Genomic DNA, 20,878 nt, shown 5'->3' with positions numbered 1-20,878 from the left:
TATAGTTGTGCAAAAATATTTTCTTTTTTATATCATTATTCTCTAAGCTTTTTGTAGATTAAAATTATTTTAATTTTTACTTTTAAACTTTTTAAAAAACTAAGACACAAATACACCTATCAGCCTTGGCCTACACAGGGTCAGAATCATCAATATCACTGTCTTCCACCTCCACATTCTGTCTCAGGTCTTTAGGGGATAATAACATGCATGGAACTGTCATCTCCTGTGATAACAATGCCTTCTCCCGGAATACCTGCTGAAGACACTGCCTGAGGCTTTTTTACAGTTAACTTAAAAAAAAAAGTAGAAGGAGTACACTCTAAAATAACAATACAAAGTATAACATAGTAAATATATAAATCGGTAACATAGTCGTTATCATTATCAAATATGATGTACTGGACATAATTGTGTGTGCTGTACTTTTATATGACTGGTAGTGCAGTAGGTTTGTTTACACCCGTAGCACTACAAACATGTGTGTAATGAATTGCACTATGACATTATGATGGCTACCATGTCACCAGGTGACAGTTGACCTAAACATCATTATGCAGTGTATGCCTGCATTTAAAATGTCCTATAATAAAATGTTATTAAAAGAATGGATAAAACAGAAACGAAGTAGACCTGCAAAAAAACAGTGGCGCAGAAATGAATATGAATATAATTCCTAGTTTAGCTCTAAGCTTTTTAGCCATTAACCCAAGGAAGGAAACATCATTCTCATTTGCTCTAGGCAGGAATTGATCAATTATGCAGGAGAAGCCAATTCTTTCTGCTACTGATACACATTTTTTTTTTTCCCCTGAGTCTTTATAAAGAGAACGTTATGTAGGGATAATGCAAAACATCCTCAGGGACATGCATTCCAGAGGCCTCTTTGTAAGGTGTACTAATGTGTACCCCAACAAGGGCCAGTGGCATCGGGATAGAATGCAGCTCCAAAGAAATCAGATGGAGCTGGGTGGGAGGCAGAATAGACCCTGTACTGATAGCATTCTAGGGGAGGGGTTGCAGATGAAGAACTTTCCTTTGTTTTTTTATTACCCCTTAGTCTTCAAGCAGCTGGTTGAATTAAAGTTACTATCTTGGAGTTTCCTTTGGTTAAAAGGGAGGTGATCAGAGTGCTAATAAAATTGTGGACCGGGCGCGGTGGCTCACGCCTATAATCCCAGTACTTTGGGAGGCTGAGGCGAGTGGATCAGCTGAGGTCAGGAATTTGAGACCAGCCTGGCCAACATGGTGAAACCCCATTTCTACTAAAAATACAAAATCAGCCGGGCATGGTGGCGCACGTCTGTAATCCCAACTACTCGGGAAGCTGAGATAGGAGAATCACTTGAACCTGGGAGGTGGAGGTTGCGGTGAGACGAGATGGCTCCATTGCACTCCAGCCTGGGCAACAAGAGCGAAACTCTGTCTAGAAAAAAAAACCAAAAACCAAAACAAAACAAAAACCCAAAATCGTGGTCTTGGACCAGAGGAAAAAAAGAATCCATTACTTCCACATAAAAAAAAAATTCACCCCTCTTATTCACTATGCCACTTTTTTAACTATTAAAACAGAATTTTCTGTGATTCTGTTACTATTTAAGAACATCTTTATATATTGGTAAATTTCTTTTTTTTTTTTTTTTTTTGAGATGGAGTGTCGCTCTTGTTGCCCAAGCTGGAGTGCGGTGGTGAGATTTCGGCTCACAGCCTCCACCTCCCAGGTTGAAGTGATTCTCCTGCGTCAGCCTCCCAAGTAGCTGGGACTACAGGCGCCCACCAACACGCCCAGCTAATTTTTTTATTTTTAATAGAGACAGGGTTTCACCATGTTGGCCAGGCTGGTCTCAAACTCCTGACCTCAGGTGATCCACTCGCCTCAGCCTCCCAAAGTGCTGGAATTACAGGCTTGAGCTACTGCACCTGGCTATTTTGGTAAATTTCAAACATATTCAAAAGTAGACTGTGTAACTGCCAGGTATCTAGCACTCAGCTTTGACAATGACCAACTCATGGCCAATCTTATTTTATCTGTATCTCCATCCCCCACCCTGCTTTTTTTTTGAAGCAAATTCTAGAATAATATCATTTCACTCGTAAACATTTCAGTATTATCTCTAAAGAAAATATATGTATTTTTAAAAACCTAACCAAAACCCAGCGTGTATTTTGAAAAGCTCGAGCATGCCACTAAATTTCTTTGCAACCCGTTGCCATATTTTTATTTTAAAGTGATGTTTTTAACATCCTTATGACTACGTTTCCTTTCGATCAATGCTAATGAGTGAAGCAGCCCACAAATGAGGAAGGAGATGAACTGAGACAGTCGGAGTTCCCTACTGCCTGCCTCCTGCCTTCTCCCTGGGCCTAGAACATGACTCAGGGCATTGGCTGTGATTTGCTTTTAGGTTCTTTTAAGAACATGTTAGTCAACACCAAATTGTTAACATGACATAAAAGGTCTACTAGGATTTTTTTTTAGCTTTAATCACGTGAAGCTGTAAGAAAACCCATTTGAGCACTTTTATTCTCTTAACGTGGGGCCATTTCCCAATTAGCAGGTGGACAGGCTGGCTCATTCTCCTCAGACAGGAACGTAATTCTTTGTGTCCTTCACCGATTCTTCAAAATGTTCTTAGCTTGGCTGGCTGCCTTCCCTTCTTTTTTTTTTTTTTTTTTTTTTTTTGAGAGGGAGTCTCGCTCTGTCTCCCAGGCTGGAGTGCAGTGGTGCGATCTTGGCTCACTGCAACCTCCGCCTCCCGGGTTCCAGCGATTCTCCCGCCTCAGCCTCCGGTGTAGCTGGGATTACAGGCGTGTGCCCCACACCCGGCTAATTTTTTATATTTTTAGTAAAGACAGGGTTTCACCATGTTGGCCAGGCTGGTCTCGAACTCCTGACCTAAGGTGATCCGCCCACCTCAGCCTCCCAAAGTGCTGGCATTACAGGCATAAGCCACCTCACCTGGCCACCTTCTTTCATTCTTCTTGTTTCCCTGTCTATCTCAGGCAACTTTCTACCTCTCTGTTCGTCATTCCCAGATCTACAGATTTCCTCCTGTCCCTCTCTTAAGCTCCATTTGCCTGCTTGAATTCTGCCATGTGTCCCTGCAGCATCTTATACTGAATACATCTGAATTGGAACTCATGATCTGTCCTTTCCCCACTGGCCACCCCCACTGACCTGACTTTCCTCTTTCACTTAACTTCATTTAGGGGTGGAAAAGCCAGATGACGAGCATCATTTTTACTGCCACTACTACTACTAGTAGCAATACTTCTACTATTACTATTACTGCTACTACTACTACTTAGCTTCTGTTCCTTTGTTCCTCTTACGCAGTGAGTGACCAGAGCCTATAGATTTTGCCTCTGCAAAATTCAAGCAGCTTATTTGTGAGCCAGATTGCTGTGGTCTCTATCTCTTATTTTTGGGTCTAGTGCTTAAACTCTGTACATAGGTAAGAAGACATGGGCCCTGACTTCAAAGGGCTTACATTTTTAGTGGAAGACATGGATGAACAGATGGGTTCACTTAATCAGCATGGGAAGGTTCAGGGTACTGTGGCAACACAGAGTATTGTATTGGGGACTTTCATGGAAGACTTCCTGGAGAAAAACATACTTGAGCTGAGTGTTGCAGTTGACTGGGGAAAACAGGTAATAACAACATTCTGAGGAAAATAAGAGCAAAGACCTGGAGGCATAAAACATAAGGCATGACAGTATGTGGGTTTATGCACGAGTGTGTGTGTAGCACAGTTTCAAAACATCCTGATATTAGATCAGTTCACCTTGTTACATCTTTTTTTTTTTTTCTGAAGCATGGATGTGGCATGATGTTCCTCTACTGAAAAACATAAATGACTTCTCTTTTTACATCTGAAATTTAAACTTTATTAGTTACAGTATTTTGATCTCTGACTCCAACCTCCTCCTCCAGGTTTCTCTCTCCACCACTTTTCACTTTGTCCAGAGTAGAAAACTCAGAATTCTTTGAATATACCACAGTGCTTCTCCTTACAAAGATATTTCATCCTCGTTTTACTTAGAATCCCCTTATTGTCTCTCTAAGTCTTGATTGTCAAAATCCCACCCATTATCGTTTTAAACTTTTGATTTTGGAAACATTTAAATATATATAAAGGAGACATAAAGTATAACAAACCCTCAGATACCCTTAAATCCTACCAAAATCAAGGGGCCACTTCAAATACCACTTCGTATGTGAGACCATTTTTCAGTGTTGCTTGTCTTGCTTCTTCTCTCCTGCTTTCAGGGTGCAATGCTTGTATTGCACATCACACATACCCACTGTTGTTATGGAGTTGGGTTTTCATATCTCCTGATGCTTCGATGGCAGAATTTGCATCTTAATAAATTTTGACCCTTGCAATGTGTACCCTGGGGAATGACTGACAATTTCAGCTCAAAGATGGAGATAACACCATGAGGAGCTAGCTTGGAATTTAATTCTCACTAATCGGAAAGAACTGGTGGGTTGTGGGGGAAGTGACAAGAGCCTGGGAGGAAAGTGACATTGGCATCATAAAGTGAGAAATGGTAAAACAAGACAAACAAACACAAAGCAACTTTACATAGACATATGGTAGACAAGGGCGACTTAACTGTGGCTGATTTCTCAGACACTTGTGAAACTTAAAAAAATATATGGATCCTGAAGCCTCACTCTATCAACTTAGCTGGTAACTACTGTCCCCAGTAGCTGAGAGACCTGGACAAAAGGGCATCAGCAGGGGACCTACCTGCATGGGTCCTTTTGGGGCAGCTTCACCCGTAGGGATAAGATTGCAAGTGTGGCTTCAGTGACACAACTACAGTGTGAGATTTTAAGACTTTTTAGCACTTAGAGACTCTGTATGGCACCCAGCATGCCTGGAAGCCAGACACACACACACACACACACACACCTGGAAGCCACACACACACACACACAGAGAGAGAGAGAGAAGGGACCAGTGAGCCAATGTCTTTATTGGGTATAGGGCGTTATCCAGTTTCCTGCAGGGAGCTTTAATTGCTAGGCTTAAAGCAAGCAGGCACTAGTTCTAGGAAGTCACAGTGTGACTGAGAGGTGGTCATCTTAGGTTTGTGGGCAAATGTCTGCATGGTCTGTTTAAAGGAAGTGGCAGGAAAGTAGGGAGGCCAGCCTGCTAGGCAGGAGAGATGTCTGTAAGTTTCATCTCTGGCCACTGGTTTGGAGCCACTCTGGTGGAGTATGGTATTAGAAACCGTGTCAAGAGTGACTGAGCCCTGCTTCTGATGAGGTAGTTTAACTGAGGTTTAAAAATGGATACTGAGGCAATGTAAAATTATAAGCACTCACTACACTCAGTCCCAGAAATCCTGAGTCTATAGACCTGGAGAAGTTCCCATAGTCAGTGGGCACAAAGAGAGGTAGATTCAGGATTGATGAGATGTTTGCAAAATGTCATTCTAGCGTAAATAACACAGAAGAGGGAGAATGGAGCACGGAATTTGAAGAAGTAAGATGCCATCCAGAGAACATTTCTGCTTAGGTCATATTTAAAAAATATAAGCACAAACATGGAAGGGAGAAAAGAAAGCATTTTTTTTTTTATTTTTTGTTTTCAATAAAAAGAAAGCATTTATTGAGCACCTATATTATGCTACACCCTGCTGGGCTTCTTCACACACACTGTGTCAATCGAGTCTCTTAATAACCTGGGGAGACTGTACATCATCTCCAGTTTGCAGGTGTGGAAACTTAGTTTAAGATAAGAAACTTTCTCAACGTTACGTCACTAAGTGGGACAGCTGGGATTTGAAATGATTCTTATTGATGCAGAGGTTTGTGCAATTTCCATTCCATTCTTGGTGGTTCATTTTGTTTGTTTTTTGAAGAGCTCTGTACAAATGTTCAAAACAGTTGAGAAAAGAATAACAAACATTCAGTCAACAAATACTTATGATGTGCAGGTGCTGGGTAAAATCGTTGGCCATCATGGAACTTGTATTCTAGTGGAGAAAGGTAGATAACCAAGTAATAAATAAATGCAGAAGTAAATAAATAAATAAATACAAAAATAAAATAATTCTAGATTGTGAGAAAAGGTATGCAGGAAATGAGTGGAAGATGGTCATGGAGATCTATTTTAGAGAGAGTGGACATTTTTCAACTAAAATATCAAAGTTTCAGGGAAGCTGCTTTGAGCTCATACGGTGTTGCAGGCCCAGTGTAAGGTGCCAGAATGTGAAAGCAGTAATGTGTGGATAGTAATCCTTAGGTTGTGTTCAGGAAACTCTGGGAAGGTTCTATGAGGGAGGTTTTGAATTTGGAAGGTTGAGTTCTTGTCTGCAAGACAGCTAGAGCCCTCCAGGTAGAAGGAACAGTATGAGCAAAGGTAAGGTCTTAGGAGATTCATTCTGACTTTGAAATCAAACTGACTGCAGGTTTTAAAATGAGCTTTTCAGCTGTGCACAGTGGCTCACACCTGTAATCCCAGCAACAGCACTTTGGGAGGCTAAGGCGGGCAGATAACCTGAGGTCAGAAGTTTGAGATTAGCCTGGTCAACATGGCGAAACCCCATCTCTACTAAAAATACAAAAATTAGGCGAGTGGGGTGGCACGTGCCTGTGTTCCCAGTCACAGCTACTTGGGAGGCTGAGGGCCATGAGAATTGCTTGAACGTGGGAAGCGGAGGTTTCGGTGAGCCTAGATAGCACCACTGCACTCCAGCCTGGGTGACAAACCGAGACTCTGTCTCAAAAAAAAAAAGGCCAGGCGTGGTGGTTCACGCCTATAATCCCAGCACTTTGGGAGGCTGAGGCAGGTGGATCACGAGGTCAGGAGTTCAAGACCAGCCTGACCAACATGGTGAAACCCCATCTCTACTGAAAATACAACAATTAGTCGGGCGTGATGGCAGGTGCCTGTAATCCCAGCTACTCAGGAGGCTGAGGCAGGAGAATCACACAAACCTGGGAGGCGGAGGTTGCAGTGAGCTGACATTGTGCCAGCGTACTCCAGGCTGGGTGACAGAGCAAGATTCCATCTCAAAAAAAAAAAAAAAAGAGCTTTTCAGCTTTTCTTCTCTAAACTTTATGTAATTCCAGAGAGATTTGTCCTCAGTGGTTGAAATCTCAGTGGTATATAAGAGCCAGTGGTTTTGGAAGATTGGAGGATGGCAGGATCCCCGTTCACTTTTACATTGCTGTTGCAAAGCCAGCTTTCTTCCTGCACGCCTCTTCCCTTGCCCTGCTTCGTTCGTTGCTTTGCATATGATGATTGCAATTTAATAACACTGAATGATACTTCACTGCTGATTTTATTGCCAACTACCCTTGGAACGTAAGCCTAGATGCAAGTAGTAAGGAGAGGGCAGCCAAGGCCTCTAGATTGCCAGTTACTTGGCTGGAAATCCTATTCATATTGGGAAACAGATTTTTAAAATAAATTTGGCACTGGAAACACTGCCATCCTTTTGTGAAGCTGTGTCAATAATCATAAACTCTCATAATCATGCCCCCCAACCCTCGGCCAAGCTAACAAATATTTAGGCATCAGCGTATCTTCACGATGCCACCTTCTGTTGACCGCGTGGGCTTCTCATGCTGTTTGGGTTGGCAGTGGAACCTAATCTTCTGTTTTATGTAATGAGGAACATCAGAGGAGTGCTTTGTGCTTACCCTCTCAGAGTGTGCGCAAGACCTCTCGTGTACCCCATCATTTTCGGTGCAGTCAAAGCTAGCGAACATTTCTGTGGCCTGGGAAATATTTTCTAACTATTGGCAAGGCTTTTTCAATTTTTTTTTTTCCAGTGCCATTTTGCTGCACGCCAGGATTATAATGACCCAGCTTTGCTTTGGTTTAAGATGAATTTTGCAAATATATGTGCGTGGTGGGACTACACTGTTTTCAGAGAACACAGTCATGGGTGTAACAGGGTCTGATGCAATATAGTGCTGCATATGCCCAATCAGGCCGACGAGGCTTACCCTTTGCAGACTGTGCTAATAAGCAGTCGAGGCTTGTTGCGATCTGCAGAAATCTACAGAATTCTCTCTTTCTGAGAAGGCTTGTTGCTAGCATGTGACATCATAGAAAGCCTTTTTTTTTCTGATATTTTTTCTGCTTTGCTTTAGAATATCAAAGGCAAAGACTGTTGAACATAGTTGGCCACTTAGCTTTATTATTCATAGTGCTCCCTCCCCTGTTTTTTTTTTTTTTTTTTAACAGTGTTCAATGTTAGCGTCAGGTGTTGGCTGCCTTCCTGGGGGAACAGATTGCTGTGAAGTAAACACAGCTGGAAACTGACCACATATTGTTTCTCTTTCTTTTAAGAAATGAAAGAGGCATTTATAGAAAAGCTGCAGAACATGGTACTGTCCAGATTTATAGATTTATTCCTCCAAGTCTGGTTAATGATTAATGTCACGCCTGGGTGTCCACATAGACCCACTTCCCTTCTCCCTTCCTGAAGCTGCAATTTCCTCGGAACAATGAACTTGCAGAGGTTTGCTGCAATCCGAACTTGAGGAGGGGGTGGAGTCTGTTCAGTTCTGTTTCTCCCTGCTGAAGTGTGGTCTTTGGAGCTAAGTGAAGAATGACTTCTGTTAGGCTTTCCTCTGCCGGCCTTCCTTGCAGCCTCGAAAACCTCACCAGAGTCGCCTCTGCTGGTCTCTTACTGTGCTGCTCTGTCAGAGATGGGCAAGTAAGTGAACTGCAGAATGTTGCTGTGGGTGCTTGTGATTTGTATTTTATTTGATGTACTTTTTAACGTGAAGGCAGAGTATTTTCTAACTGTAATTCAACTAGGTTTTGTGTCTCCTGGATCTATTTTTTTTCTCGTTGTTCTGAGGAGCTGATATACTTGGAAATATTAGGTTTAAGATATGCAGATGTCCAACTTATATGTATAGTCAAGGGTTTAGAGTCTGGAGACATGGGGCTGGCAATTTCAACTAGGAGGCAGTAAATTCAGGGTAAGAATGATGTTGATGTGGGGGGCTGGGGGGGTGGCTGGGTGTAAAAGTGATTGGGGAGAGAATCAAAGGCCTTCTCCTCCCACTTTGAAGACTTTATTATTATTTTGGTGTTTTATTCCTTCGGTCTCTGTGCCAAAAACTTTCTCTTTTTTTTTTTTTTTTTACTATTTCTTTGTATAGATGTTTTGGTGATTTAAGTTATGGTGTAATAATTAATTGCTTTTAAGAATTGCTACTAATTACTTGCTATATTAAGGTTTTCCAAAGGGGTTTTCTCAATAAATAGCTATTTCTCTTTACATCTATCTTATAAGAACTGAGTTAGAGGTAAAGAAGAGAAAGATGTAGGAATTTAAGAGTAACTTCTCCTTTTGGTTTGCTTAAATGACAACTGGAGACCAGTTTTCATAGGCAAAATATATGTTACTTTAGTTTTTGTTTTTGTTGAGAGAACCGTAGGGTTGCCTCTTGGGATTACCTGAATTATCTGTCACCTGTGCTGGAATTTATATGTAGTTATCTGTATAGTTATCTAAACAAGTTGAATCTGTCATTCATTCCTCACTGAAGAATCTCATCAAAAATAACATTCCCTGTCTGTTTGGCTGAGGTGCATGGATGGGAATTGTTGGAATTAGGCCATATTTGGATTCTCATAACTGGGTCCGGCACCTAGCATAGTCCCTGGTACATAGGAAAGGTCTATGTGATGTCAATAACTGACTAATTTAGTAACATCCTTAACAGCTGTTTGAGTTCCAAGAGCAGGAAAGTGAATGGTGAGTTTTGAATCTTATAAAATACGTAAGTAAACCCAAATGAGGAGAGAATTGAGAAAGCCTGTTATTCTGAAGGTGGCCCTAAAAGGCTTTCTCTAGGCTGATTACTGTGAAGCATATTTTTTCCTGGCTTTATACAACTTGGCAGAATTGATCTGATTTTGGATTCTGAAGGAATAGAAAGAAAAAATTTCATTATACATTACAGTGGGCTATAATCATGTGGCCAATTCTCTTCATTAATTTTTTCAAATGACTTTTTAAAAAATGAGACAGTACTGGTTGTTTCCCTAAATGAATCTAATTAACAGCTGCTTAAGGTATCTTAATGTTTTTTTTCACATATGTTATCTGCTTTGATTCTCGTATCAGTCCAGTGAGGTGATTATTGATGTTACTTCCTCATTTTACAATTGAGAAAACTGAGAGTCAGATGAAAAGTGATTCTAGAAGTTGCGTGGTGCGTGGAAGAACCAGATGTCAGCTGGGTATTTTAAAACTCAAAATCCCCGTGTACGTCTCACCCGCCCCCTCTCCAGTCATCTCTAAACGTCTTCTATTGCAGGATAGTAGAAAGAACTCCCACCTGGGTGTCAGGAGACCTGGATTCTGATTCTGACTGGGTCATTGCTGACCTCTGTGATGTAGAGCAAGTCACTGAAGTCTTTGGATGTCGTTTTTCTGCAAGGAGGTTATTTGAATTGATTTCTTAAGTTTCTTTGCAGCCTTAGGATCTATCCAGGGCCATATCCAGGGCTTGTGTTATCTCTGAGTGCTCACCTGCAATGTAGAGAAGAGGTGGGAAAGGAGGTAGGATTCTTTTTTTTTTTTTCTGAGACAGAGTCTCGCACTGTCGCCCAGGCTGGAGTGCAGTGGCGCGATCTCAGCTCACTGCAAGCTCCGCCTCCTGGGTTCACGCCATTCTCCTGCCTCAGCCTCCCCTGTAGCTGGGACTACAGGTGCCCGCCACCATGCCTGGCTAATTTATTGTATTTTTAGTAGAGACGGGGTTTCACCGTGTTGGCCAGGATGGTCTCAATCTCCTGACCTCATGATCCACCCGTCTCGGCCTCCCAAAGTGCTGGGATTACAGGCGTGAGCCACTGTGCCCGGCCAGGAGGTGGCATTCTTTCCAGCTGTTCTCTCCAGCTCTCCCTTGGTTTCTCCTGCCAAGTGCAAAGAGACATAGGATCTCCATGGATGAGGAACACTCCAGGCCCTTGTTTGCTCTGATCTGCTTCCTGAGCTGGCATTTCTCAGTCTGTTCTTTTTTACTCATCAACAAAAGCATTCGAGCCAAATTCTCTTGTAATTTCAGCCCAGGTATGATCAACATCAAGTTACCTTTCCATTTGGCCCAAGAAGAAGTTCTAACCTCCTTGCATAAGCTCATCTGTTATCTTAATCCTTTCCGGAACAGGGCAAATGTAAATAAGTATTACTCTATCCCTCTCAAGTTTTTCAAATTATAGCAGGTGGTTGGGAAAAGGGGAGGGCAGAACAGTGGAAAAGCATTTTTTATTCCACTTCCATTGCTAACTCTTGTAGTTGTTAACAGATCGATTTAGAAAATAGTGGGATACTGAGATAAGGGTGACTACCCTTTACTAACACTAAAAAGAAAAAAAAAGCTATAACCAAGTGTCTGCCATCACCATTATAGTGTAAAATAAAAAAAAAAAGAAAAAAAAACAAGGCCAGGCATGGTGGCTCATAGGCTGGGCATGGTGGCTCATGCCTGTAATCCCAGCACTTTGGGAGGCCAAGGTCAGCGGATCACCTGAGGTCAGGAGTTCGAGACCAGCCTGGCCAACATGGAGAAACCCCCGTCTCTACTAAAAATATAAAAATTAGCCGAACATGGTGGTGCATGCCTGTAATCCCAGCTCCTCAGGAGGCTGAGGCAGGAGAATTGCTTGAATCCAGGAGACAGAAGTTGCAGTGAACCGAGTTGTGCCACTGTACTCCAGCCTGGGTGACAGAGTGAGACTCTTGTAAGGAAGTCGCAATGACAAACTCTCAGTGGGGAGAAAGGGAAGATCTTCCTAGGAAAAGAGAGTTGGCATTCTCATCCTGATGTTTGCCCCCTGGACTGATGAAAAACCTCATTCATGACCACAGTCTGTATTTGGGAAGCTCTGTTCTACCTGGTGCTTGGGTTCTCCACACTCACAGACTTCCTGGGTAGGAAGTGGCGCTTTGAATGGAGACATGAGAGCTGTGTGTGCAGGTCAGCTCTTTCCTTTGCCGCAGTCTCTTTCTCTGCTATCTTGCTATGATTTAGTCCTTAACTTTTTCCTTTTGTCTTTCCCCATAGGCAAGAAGCGAAACCCTGGCCTTAAAATTCCAAAAGAAGCATTTGAACAACCTCAGACCAGTTCCACGTAAGTTGGCAAGATCATCATCTGAATCCAAATCCTTGTACTTTCGGGTTTCTCCTGGGGGTTTATTTTTGGACTGGTGAGCAGTGCCTTGACTTTAGAAGAGCCCTTTAAGGGGGAAGCCATTTGCTCACTGTTCTGAGACCTGAAATAATCATCTTGTCAGTCAGTTACATTGAATGGGTAGTTTTGAACTCAGTGTCTTAAGTTATTGGTTGAGTAGGAAGTGAATGTCACATATATTTGGCAGATGGGGCTCTGTGTAAGGCCAGAAAGGCCCCTGGATGTGAACTTCCTTGCCTTTTCCCTGTAGATTGGAGCAAATCCCTGTGAAAGCCACTACTATAAAACTTGGGTTGAGATGGATAGATGGTATTTGGTGAGGACCCACATCCTGACACTTAAATTCTGTCCCATATAAACAGAAGGAAGAATGAGGTAAAGGAACACTTTTTTATTAGCTGAGGTTTTGGCCCAAATCCCTAAGTCAGCTCAAGTCCTAGTGAAGGGCATCGTGTAAATGACATCCTCTCTGTGAGGATGTCTCCTTCTTGGTTTATTTTTTATTTTTTTATTTTTTTTATCTGTCTCTGTGTGGTGGGAACGGTACTTCCCTGTCCAGCTGGAGATACAACCACCTACCAAGGTATCTGCATGAGAGGAATGGAAATTCCAAGGAAACTCACAATAGAGGTGTTAGAGAGACAGGGCAAGGGCAAAGAGAGGGCATCCTAATGGCAAAGTGAGTTGGTAAGGCTTTTGTTCATGTCTACAAAAGTGCCTCCCTTTGTAATGGGTTTTGATCTTAGCTGTGATCTACTATCAGGAAGTGCACCCCCTAGTGTTGGAATGTGTTCTTAAATGGGATCATGTCTGCTGTAAGACTGTGAAAGCCACTGGTCCTTGCATCGTGTGAAGCAGTATGCAGACACTTTCCACTGGAGAATTTTTAAGGACAAAGTAGAGTTGAGGGCTACTCTTCAGGGTTCTGGACTGTAGCTCAAGAGTCTAAACTCAAGATAGAATGTTCCTTTCATTAGAATCTGCAGGAGGAAGATCCGTCTTCCCATAGTTGCTATCAAGATTTTTTTTTTCCTCTTTTTTTTTTCTTTTTTTTTTGGTCTCTCTGAGCAATTTTTTTTTTTCTCGTAGACATGTGAACTGTGTAATTACTATTGTTTCCTCTCTGACTGGTTTCTCAAGAGCTTACAGTCAAATATGTGGCCTACTTTTACCACCTGTGTAGGAATTTATGGGATATACTTTTAAAACGTTTTATTTTGAAATAATTGCAGATTAACAGGAGGTTGCAAAGAAATGTACAGTGAAGTCCTATAGATCCCTTTCCCCAGGCCATGCCAAACTCCCCCCATCCCAAGTTAACATATTGCACAACTATAGTACATTATCAAGATCAAGAAAGTGGCAGTAGTGCAAATCATAGAACTTAATTTTGCCAGCTATGCAAGTATTCATCTGTGTGTGTGTGTGTGTGTGTGTGTACGTGTAACTCTATAAAGTTTATCACATGTGTAAGTCTTGTATAAGTACTATTATAATCAAGATACTTCACTACAGCAACATTACAAGACTCTTTTATGTTACCATCTTATAATCACACCCACCTCTTCTCCCCATCTCCGTCCTTAATCCCTGGCAACAACTAATCTGTTCTCCTTTGCCATTTTGTTATTTCATGATTGTTATATAAACAAAATCATGCATCTCTTTTTTGAGATTTTTTTTGTTCAATGTAATTTTATTGAGGTTAATTTAAGTAATTGCATGTATTGATGGTTTGTTCCATTTTATTGCTAAGTACCCATCCGTGGTATGGTTATACCACAGTTTGTTCAACACCTTAGCCTTTGAAGGAGATATGGGTAGTTTTCCATTTTTGGCTACTATGAATAAAGTTGTTATGACCATTTATGCATAAGTTCCTGCATGAGAATAGGTCTTCATTTCTCTGGGGTGTAAGCCCAATAGTGCAATTGCTGGGTTATATAGTAAGCCCATCTTTAGTTTTGAAAGAGCTGCTGAACTATTGGCCAGAGTAGTTGTACCATTTTATGTTCTCAGCAATAATGTCTGAATAATCCAGTTTTTCTGGATCTCTGCATCTCTGCCAGCAATTGGTATTATCAGTAGTTTTCATTTTAGCCATTCTGATGTATAGTGATATATATGTAGTTTTTTTTTTTTGAGACGGAGTTTCGCTCTTGTTGCCCAGGCTGGAGTGCAATAGCGTGATCTTGGCTCACTGCAACCTCTGCCCCCTGGTTTCAGGTGATTCTGCTGCCTCAGCTTCCCCAGTAGCTGAGATTACAGGCGCCTGCCACCATGCCCGGCTAATTTTTTTTTTTTTTTTTTTTTAGTAGAGACGGGGTTTCACCATATTGGCCAGGCTGGTCTGCTGGTCTTGAACTCCTGATCTTAGATGATCCACCTGCCTTGGCCTCCCAAAGTGCTGGGATTACAGGCATGAGCCACTGTGCCCAGCCTATATGTAGTTTTAATTTGCAATTTCTCTAGTGGCTAATAATGTAGAATATGTTTTTAGGTGTTTATTTTCCATATGCATATTTTTGGTGAAATGTCTGTGCATATCTTTTGCCCATTGTCTAATTAGATTCTTTTTATTGTTTACTTTTGAGAGTTATTTGTATATTCCGGACACAAGGACTTTCTCCAATATATATGTGATATGAAAATATTTTTCCCAGTTTGTAATTTGTCTTTTTATGCTTTTAGCAGGGCCTTTCACAGAGCAAAAGTTTGTTCAACTTATCAATTATTACTTTTACAGATCATGCTTTTGATGAGAAGTCTAAGAACCTTTTGCCTAGTCCTAGATCTGTCTAGAAGTTTTGTAGTTTTGCATTTTGCATTTAAGCCCATGATCCATTTTGAGTTAATTTTTGTTCAAGGTATGAGTTTAGGTTGAGCTTTATTTTTTTGGCCAGTGGGTTACCAATTATTCTAGCACCATTTGTTGAAAAGGCTATCCCTCCTCCATTGAATTGCTTCTGCTCCTTTGTCAATATCAATTGGGCATATTTGTTTGAAGTTATTTCAGCGTTCTCTATTCTGTTCCACTGATTTATGTGTCTGTCCCTCTGCCAGTATGACATCGTCTTGATGACCACAGCTGTAGAGTAAGTCATAACAGGAAAACATGATTCCTCTCACTCTGTTCTCTTTCAGAACTATGTTGACTATTCTAAAGGCCTTTCTCTTTTCATATAAGTTTTAGAATAAGCTTGTCTATGTCCACAAAGAAACTTACTGAGATTTTAGTAGGAATCGTGTTTAACCTATAGATCAATTCAGGGCGAATTGACATTTTTACTACATTGGTTCTTCCCATCTGCAAACATGGTATATTTCTTCAACTTTAAACATTTTATTTATTTCCTCAGCATTTTTATAATACAATTGCTCTATATTAGATTTCGTTAAAATTTATACCTAAGTGTTTTTTGGAGCAAATTTTAAATGGAATTTGATTTGTGAGCTTGGTTTTCACTTGTTCATTGTCAATATATAGAAATGCAATAGATTTTTTTCTGTATTGATCTTGAATTCTGTGGATTCTGCAATTGATCTTCTATTCTGTGACTTTACTAAAATCACTTATTAGTTCTAGAAGCTTTTCATCGATTCCTTAGGGTTTTCTATATAAACAATCATGGCATCTGTAAACCAAGAATGTCTTATTTCTTCTTTTCCAGTCTTTACTTTGATTTTTTACTTTCATTTTCATTTCTTGCCTTATTGAAGTGGCAAGAATGTCCAGTCCTATGTTAATAAGGTTGATGAGAGCAGGCAAACTTGCTTTGTTCCTCATCTTAGAGGGAAAGCATTTAGTCTTTCACTATTAAGTATGAAGCTAACTGTAGGTTTTTTGTAGATGTTACTTATGAGGTTGAAAAGGTTCCCAACTATATAAAACCTCTCAGTGTACTGAGAGGTTCTTTTGATTGTTTGTTTTTGTTTTTTTGAGACAGGGTCTCACTCTGTCACCCAGGCTGGAGTGCAGAGGTGTGATCATGGCTCACTGCAGTCTCAGCCTCCCCTGGCTCAAGTGATCTTCCCATCTCAGCCTCCAAAGTAGGTGGAACTACAGGTACATGCCACCACATGCGGCTAATTTTTTTTTTTTTTGTATTTTGTAGAGATGGGGTTTTGCCATGTTGCCCAGGCTGGTCTTGAACTCATGGGCTCAAGCAATTTGCCTGCCTTGGCCCTCCCAAAGTGCTGGGATTACAGGCGCGAGCCAACGTGCCCTGCCTGAGAACTTTTATTATGAATGGGTATTGAATTTTGTTGAATGCTTTCTCTGCATCAATTGATACGATCATAAGATTTTTCTTCTTTGATCTGTCGATATGTAGATTATGTTGATTCATTTTTATGTACTGAGCTAGCCTTGCATACCCCAAATAAATCCCAGTTAATTATGGTATATATATTTTTGTGCATTGTTGGATTTGATTTGCTAAAATTTTGTTGAGGACTTTTGTTTCTAGGCTTTTGGGAGATGTTGGTCTGTGGTGGTTTATTTATTATTTCTCTTGTGCTATTATTTTCTAGTTTTAGTATTAAGGTAATAATGGCTTCATAAAAATGAATTGGTAAGTGTTGCTTCTATTTTTTGGTAGACACTGCATAAAATTGGTGCTAATTCTTCTTTGGATATTTGCTAAAATTCTCCAATGAAAGAAAATGAGCCTGGATTTTTTTTTCTGGGACTTTTTAATCACAATCTCAATTTCTTTAATAGTTACAGGACTATTCAGATTATCTATTTCATCACAGTATGTGGTTTTGAGGAGTTGGTCCATTTCTTCCAAGTTGTCACATTTATGCGAATAAAATTGTTCATAGTGTTTCCTGCCTATCCTTTAAATGGCTGCACAATCTGTTGTGACATCCTTTTTTTTTTTCCCTGATACTGATAATTTGTGTCTTCTTTTGTTAAATTTGTCAATTTTGCTTGAGGTTTATCAACTTTATTGATTTTTTTTTCTTCTGAAGAACCAGCTTTGTTTTATTTTCCTATTTTCAATTTTATTGCTTTCTCCTCTTATTTTTACTATTTCCTTTGGGATTTATTCTTATATCAACCTGCCAGGAGTCTTATATCCCTTCCCCTTATAATTTTTATTCTTTACCTTTTATCTTAGTTTACATTATAGCATAAATTATATATTAATGTTATAAATTTTATGAATTTTGGAAGGCTACCATAAACCCTTTCTTGGTATAAACAAGGATAAAAGCAGTTTATATTTTGTTTTTCCCTCGTATGGTATTAATAAGGTATACTGTGAATATACTTATCTGTTTCACTGTGTGAAGCAAAAAGTATCACTTCATTATTGTAGAGTATACCGCTGTAGCTCAAAGAGTCTCCTTGTTATTACTTTAATGCCGAGGCTTAAATTTGTACTCCTAAAGAAGTAGCTCCCACATTTTGTGTTTTTCTTGGCAATTTTTGAAGGCTGGCTTGGTGATTTCTTCCCATTCATACCCTGCCTCCTTCTGCTGCGCTTCACAAAAATAAATAGGCCTTGACAAAGCTCCATTCTCCCGAGTTCAATGTGTGTGGCCCCTCTGTTTGAGCTCTTGCTTTGAGCTACCGATGCCAGTGTGAGCTGTCCCTTCCCTTGATTGATAGTGACCAATTCTAAATCAGTTTGATGCTAGTTCATATGATTTCATTTAACCACCACAAGAAACTCAGAGGCAGTGTTTGTTACTCTCACTTGACATGTGAACAAACAGAACCATGCAACGGCCAGGTGCATTGCTCCAAGCTGTTGGGCATAGCTTCATGGGTAAGAGTTCAGGGTCTGGAGCCAGAACACTTAGGTTTATATTTGGGATCTAAACTTTGCTAGTTGAATACCTTAGGCAAAATACCTAACTGCACTAAGCCTTAGTTTCCCCTTCTAAAAATACAAAAAATTAGCTGGGCATGGTGGTGGGCGCCTGTAATCCCAGCTTCTTGGGAGGCTGAGGCAGGAGAATCACTTGAACCCAGGAGGGAGAGGTTGCGATGAGCCGTGATCGTGCCATTGCACTCCAGTCTAGATGACAGAGTGACACTCCATCTCAAAAAACAAACAAACAAAACTCAGGAATAACAGTGATGTTGCTGTCATGAGGATTAGATGTCATAATCCATATGAGTGTCTAGTGTAGCGCCTGGTGCATTGCAATTGCTCGATGAAAGGTAACTCCAAGTTAGTATTATCACACAGCTTCTCAGTGGAAGAACTGGCATATAAGCTCAGGAACCTCTGACTCTCAATTATGTACTCTTCACCACACATCAGACTGGTAGTAGAGGCTGTGAGCAAACAGTTTATGGCTAGTGAAATGAGAGGTAGTATCCTTTACAGCATACTATGCATGAGAAGCCATCATGGTGCAGCTCTGGGTTCTAATCTCATCGTCTCTCTAAGTGTTTTTCTTTTTGAGACAGAATCTCACTGTGTTGCCCAGGCTGGAGTGCAGTGGTGTGATCTTGGCTCACCACAACCTCCACCTCTTGGGTTCAAGCGATTCTCCTGCCTCAGCCTCCCAAGTAGCTGGGACTACAGCTGCCCACCACCATGCCCAGCTAAGTTTGTATTTTTAGTAGAGACGGGGTTTCACTATGTTGGCCAGGCTGGTCTTGAACTCCTGACCTCGTGATCCACCTGCCTCAGCCTCCCAAAGTGCTGGGATTACAGGTGTGAGCCACTGCGCCTGGCCTGAGTGTTCTTAAATTATTTAGTCACTTTCAATATTAATTGTTGAAAGAGGCATTAATGGGGTATTATTACCTTGATTTCAATTCATACCCTATTCTATTTCAATAGAGGTAATAACACCTCTGAGAGCTGTAAAAATTAAGGAAGCTATTTTATGTAAATGGTCTCACACAGTCTCTTGCCCAAATAGGTGCTTAATAAATATTTCTGAATAAATGAATAATAATTGCGATAGTAGACAGTGAACTGATTCCTCATGTAAAATTATAAATGAATAATTATCGTAGTAAACCGAAGCTGGTTGTTCATATAAAAAAATGAATACTAGGTGACCTTTGGAAGACCTTTGGTCTTCCAGGGGAAGAATTTTTGTAATAAGCTTGGTTCTTTCCCCAGAGGACTAAAATATTGAAGAAGTGACAGAGAACATCCACCCACAGTATAAACTTCCTGCAGAATCGCAATGCCCCTGGCAAACTAATATGCCCAGCCCTGGACAGAGCACAGTGGCAACTAATCCAATCTGATTTGTCAGTCTTGGCCCCATCATTTGATATTTTTGGCCCACTTGATGAGCCCAAGAGCCTGCGGCACAGGCGAATTGATTATTTTCATTAGAGGAGGCCTGGGTATTGGGAGCGAGTTCCTTGTATTCAATCTGCCTCGATGGGAATCACGAGAGCAGGTAAAAAGCTCTTAGCCCAGTTTTTTATATTTGCTTCTCTTCTTCCTCTTTCTCCTCCTTAAATCAAGGCTGAGATTGAGGTGACTTGAGTTTTATTTTCAGCTCTGTTGATGACCATATGGCTTCAGAAAATCACTCAGCTTTTGTGGGTTTCATTTTTCTTAATCTGGAAAATGGCACCAGACCCTTCTATTAGGTCCAGGGGTAATGCAAAGTTAGTATAGAACCAAAGTCAGATAGTAAATATTTTAGGCTACGTGGGCCACAGAGGATGCTGTTGTTTATTTTTTGTTTTTTTTTTTTTTCACAAGCATTTAAATTTGGAAAAGTCATTCTTAGCTGGACCACAGGCTATAATTTGCTGAGCCCTGGTATATATATAAAATATAAGAATATTAGACTTGGAAGAACTCGTTTTTCGATAACCTCATTGGATGGCAAAAAAAAAAACAGTCGCAGCCCCAAATAATTAGTGACCTTTCTGTTGCTTCATATTTTTAAAAAGTCGGGGTGGTGGCTGATGCCTGTAACTCCAGCACTTTGGGAGGCCGTGGCAAGTGGATCACTTGAGGTCAGGAGTTTGAGACCAGCCTGGCCAACATGGCAAAACCCTGTCTCTACTACAACGATTATTCGGGTGTGGTGCCTGTAATCCCAGCTACTTAGGAGGCTGAGGCAGGAGAATTGCTTGAACCCAGTAGGCAGAGGTTGCAGTGAGCCGAGATCGCGCCACTGCACTCCAGCCTGGGTGACAGGAAGAGACTCTGTCTTTAAAGAAAAAAAAAAAATCAAGGTGTTGAATAATTGCAAAGGATTTTTGTTGTTTATATTAGTCACATGTTTCAAGTCATATCTGCCTTTATTTCAAAGTGCCATTACAAATTAGTACAAGCAAATTTTGGCAACTGAGGAAAAATAGCTTTGGAAATCTTGAGAAAGAGGAATTAGAGTTTTAGAAATTTGATTCTTCCAGAAACCTTTTCTGAAGAAAAATTCCCTGCTCAGAAACACAAGATACATAAACACATCACTGCTGTTTGTGGGGCATGTGTGTGTGTGTGTTTTGTTTTGTGTTGTTTTTTTCTCTCTCTCCCTCTCAGTCCCCGGTTTTAAGTTAGTATAAAAAACTTGAAGTATTCTATGTATTCCAAAAGGATTTTGAGGTGAGAGAAGGCTTGCCATTAAAATCTTAGAGTCATGTTTATATCTGTATTTGTATTCCTCTTTTATTTTGTTTTGTTTTGTTTTTTGAGACTGAGTCTTGCTCTTGTCACCCAGGCTGGAGTGCAGTGGCACAATCCTGG

The 20,878-nt window shown here is 40.7% G+C and overlaps 1 protein-coding gene across 4 annotated transcripts in view; it reads left to right on the top strand.

The window, feature by feature from the left end:
* MAP2K6 (mitogen-activated protein kinase kinase 6) overlaps positions 1 to 20,878 on the top strand; it is a 131,635-nt gene that overhangs the window by 80,337 nt on the left and 30,420 nt on the right. For 3 of the 4 annotated variants that reach the window (XM_030827679.1, XM_003276083.4, XM_030827678.1), the window contains exon 2: positions 12,062 to 12,128. In XM_030827679.1, coding sequence (XP_030683539.1) covers positions 12,062 to 12,128 — 67 coding nt within the window. Of the gene's footprint in view, positions 1 to 8,291; positions 8,692 to 12,061; positions 12,129 to 20,878 lie in introns of those variants that run through there. The other variant, XM_030827680.1, reaches the window with a different exon arrangement.

The sequence above is a fragment of the Nomascus leucogenys genome, chromosome 14 (assembly GCF_006542625.1).
Source record: "Nomascus leucogenys isolate Asia chromosome 14, Asia_NLE_v1, whole genome shotgun sequence".
In the NCBI taxonomy this organism is placed as follows: Eukaryota; Metazoa; Chordata; class Mammalia; order Primates; family Hylobatidae; genus Nomascus; species Nomascus leucogenys.
This window is presented reverse-complemented; position numbering and strand designations above follow the sequence as displayed.